This window comes from Echinops telfairi, unplaced genomic scaffold (assembly GCF_000313985.2).
Source record: "Echinops telfairi isolate 266 unplaced genomic scaffold, ASM31398v2 ScPeMD7_3533;HRSCAF=4204_1, whole genome shotgun sequence".
Lineage (NCBI taxonomy): Eukaryota > Metazoa > Chordata > Mammalia > Afrosoricida > Tenrecidae > Echinops > Echinops telfairi.
This window is the reverse complement of record NW_022107432.1, coordinates 22,896,464-22,898,638: the sequence shown is the minus strand read 5'-3', so window position 1 is coordinate 22,898,638 and position 2,175 is coordinate 22,896,464. Positions and strand designations below refer to the sequence as shown.

The window sequence follows — 2,175 nt, the reverse complement described above, 5'->3', positions numbered from 1 at the left end:
TGAACTGCATGAAAGGGTTGCGGCATGAGGAAGGTTGAGAACCGCTGACTTAGACCAATGACTCGAGATGATGTTTAATGCCCCCCTTACTCAGCGCTGTACACCCAGTGCTGGCCCTCCACACCTCACCCCTCAGTTCTTCGCAACACTCCCAAATATCAGTCCTCGCGCATGGGGTACTACCGAAGACCTGGTCCTGTCAGCGCATCAACGCTGCTGCCCGACCTCTGGGTGATCCGGCGTCCCTGCCCTCCTGTCTCTCTTCCCCTCTGCTGCGTCTTCCTTCCGTAGGGATGTATGATGCACCAGCGAGCTTCCAGAACCAAAAGCCCTGCTGGCATGGCGGTGAAGCATTGGACTGTGAACCACAAGGTTGGCAGTTTGAAGCCACCAGCCGCTCTGCCCTGCTCCCACAAAGAGCTACAGTCTCAGAAGCCCTCAGGGGTCATCGCCGTGAGTCAGAACTGATTCGCTGGCAGTGAGGTTGATTTGACTCATGGAGTTGCCAGGAATTGGGAGCCCTGGCAGCACTGCGCCCCAGAAACCCACAGGAGCCAGCGCGCCCCTGCCCTGTAGGGTCGCTAGGATTGGCATCGACTGGATGGCGTGCCTTTCCATTTTGCCTTGTTTCTTTTTGTTGGCGTTGCCGGGAGGGAGCTCCGGAGGCTGCGCAGTTCCAGTGCTCCACGGCTGACCACAAGGTGGGCAGCCCGACCCATCAGCCATCCTCACCTTAGAGACCCAAAGGGGTAGTTCTGCTGCGTCCAATAGGGTTGCTCGGGCCAGAATCAACTCCAGGGCCGTGCTTAGTTTGGGGCTCATTGCCAGGTGGTTCCAGGCTGGTCCTAGTGGTGACTTCCAAAGACCCATGGAAACCCAGGGAGCACGGCTGCTTCTTGGTTACAGGGCCAGGCACCTGCCAGGAGTTCTGGGCCCGATGTCGGGCCCTACAGCCCCCTCCGCCTTCCTCCAGTCCAGCTCACCGCCTCTGTCTCTGTCTTTCCACCCAGCCAGCTTCCCCCACACAGAGCCGCCCTGCCGTCGAGCGGGGTGCCTTGGCCACTGGCCCAGTGCTGCGTTGGGCTGTGGGCGCTGGGGTGGGCGCAGGGCTCTGGGGCCTGTGCTGGTTGTCACACGCTTGTTCCTGGAGTCAGGATGCCAGGCTCAGACCGGCCCAGGACCTTGACGCCCCTGTGTCTACCTTCTTCCCCACAGGCACAGGGCTGGGAGGGGTGGTTCTCAGGAGTCTGTGAGCACAAAGTGGTCTTGTTTACTCCCCCACGGGCCAGCCCCAGCCCCCCTTTCCTCCCCCTTGCGGGCACCCAGCAGGCTGGGCTTCTGGGGCTTAGCAGGTGGGCCCGTAGCTCCCCACCATGTGTGGCGGCGCCCTGACCACGGGCTTGGATTGGCAGGAGCGTCTGCTCTCCCTCTGGTGACATCTTTCCGGGGACTGCCAACACCTCAGGGCCAGCTGGCGGCCCTGGGGATCTGTCCTGAGCCTGGGGTGTCCTGGGCCATTGGCTTTTTTCAGAAGTGGGGGGTGCAGAGGTGGCAGTGCAAGAGCAGGCATCTCCTTGGAACCATGCCAATCCCAGGGATGGGCCTCAGGTCCTCTTGCTGGCCCTGTGTGTGTGTCTGTACATGGGCAGGGGGGTTTGCTCCCAGGGAAGCCTGCACAGCCCCACCTGAGCTCTTTGTCTGGGGCATTGGGAGAGGAGGCAGGGGCAGTGATGGGGTGGACAGCAGCGGGAGTCTTGGGCCCTCCCCTTCAGAGATCGTTGCTGCCCCACCGCCGAAGGCAGCGGAGATCCAGCATGGGTGGGGTGTGGAGGTGTTCAGCAGGGTCCCTGTCCCCCCACCCCAATCTCTGTAGCTGAAGAAGATCGGGGGCGGGGGCTTCGGTGAGATCTACGAGGCAATGGACCTGTTGACCAGAGAGAACGTGGCCCTCAAGGTGGAATCCGCCCAGCAGCCCAAGCAAGTCCTAAAGATGGAGGTGGCTGTGCTCAAAAAGTTACAAGGTGCGGGTGGGAGCCTCAGGTGGGGTGAAGGATGGAGGGTGGTGGAGGAGGCAGTGTGGTGGAGGATGGAGGGTGGAGAGTGATAGAGGATGGAGGGTGGTGGAGGATGGAGTATGCTGGAGCATGGAGGATGGAGGGTGGTGGAGGATGGAGG

At 61.6% G+C, this 2,175-nt stretch overlaps 1 protein-coding gene across 1 annotated transcript in view; it reads left to right on the top strand.

Moving 5' to 3' along the window:
- TTBK1 (tau tubulin kinase 1) overlaps positions 1-2,175 on the top strand; it is a 37,904-nt gene that overhangs the window by 4,938 nt on the left and 30,791 nt on the right. The window contains exon 2 of the mRNA XM_004710864.2: positions 1,874-2,062. Within this exon, the coding sequence (XP_004710921.1) occupies positions 1,874-2,062 (189 nt within the window). The remainder of the gene's footprint in view (positions 1-1,873; positions 2,063-2,175) is intronic.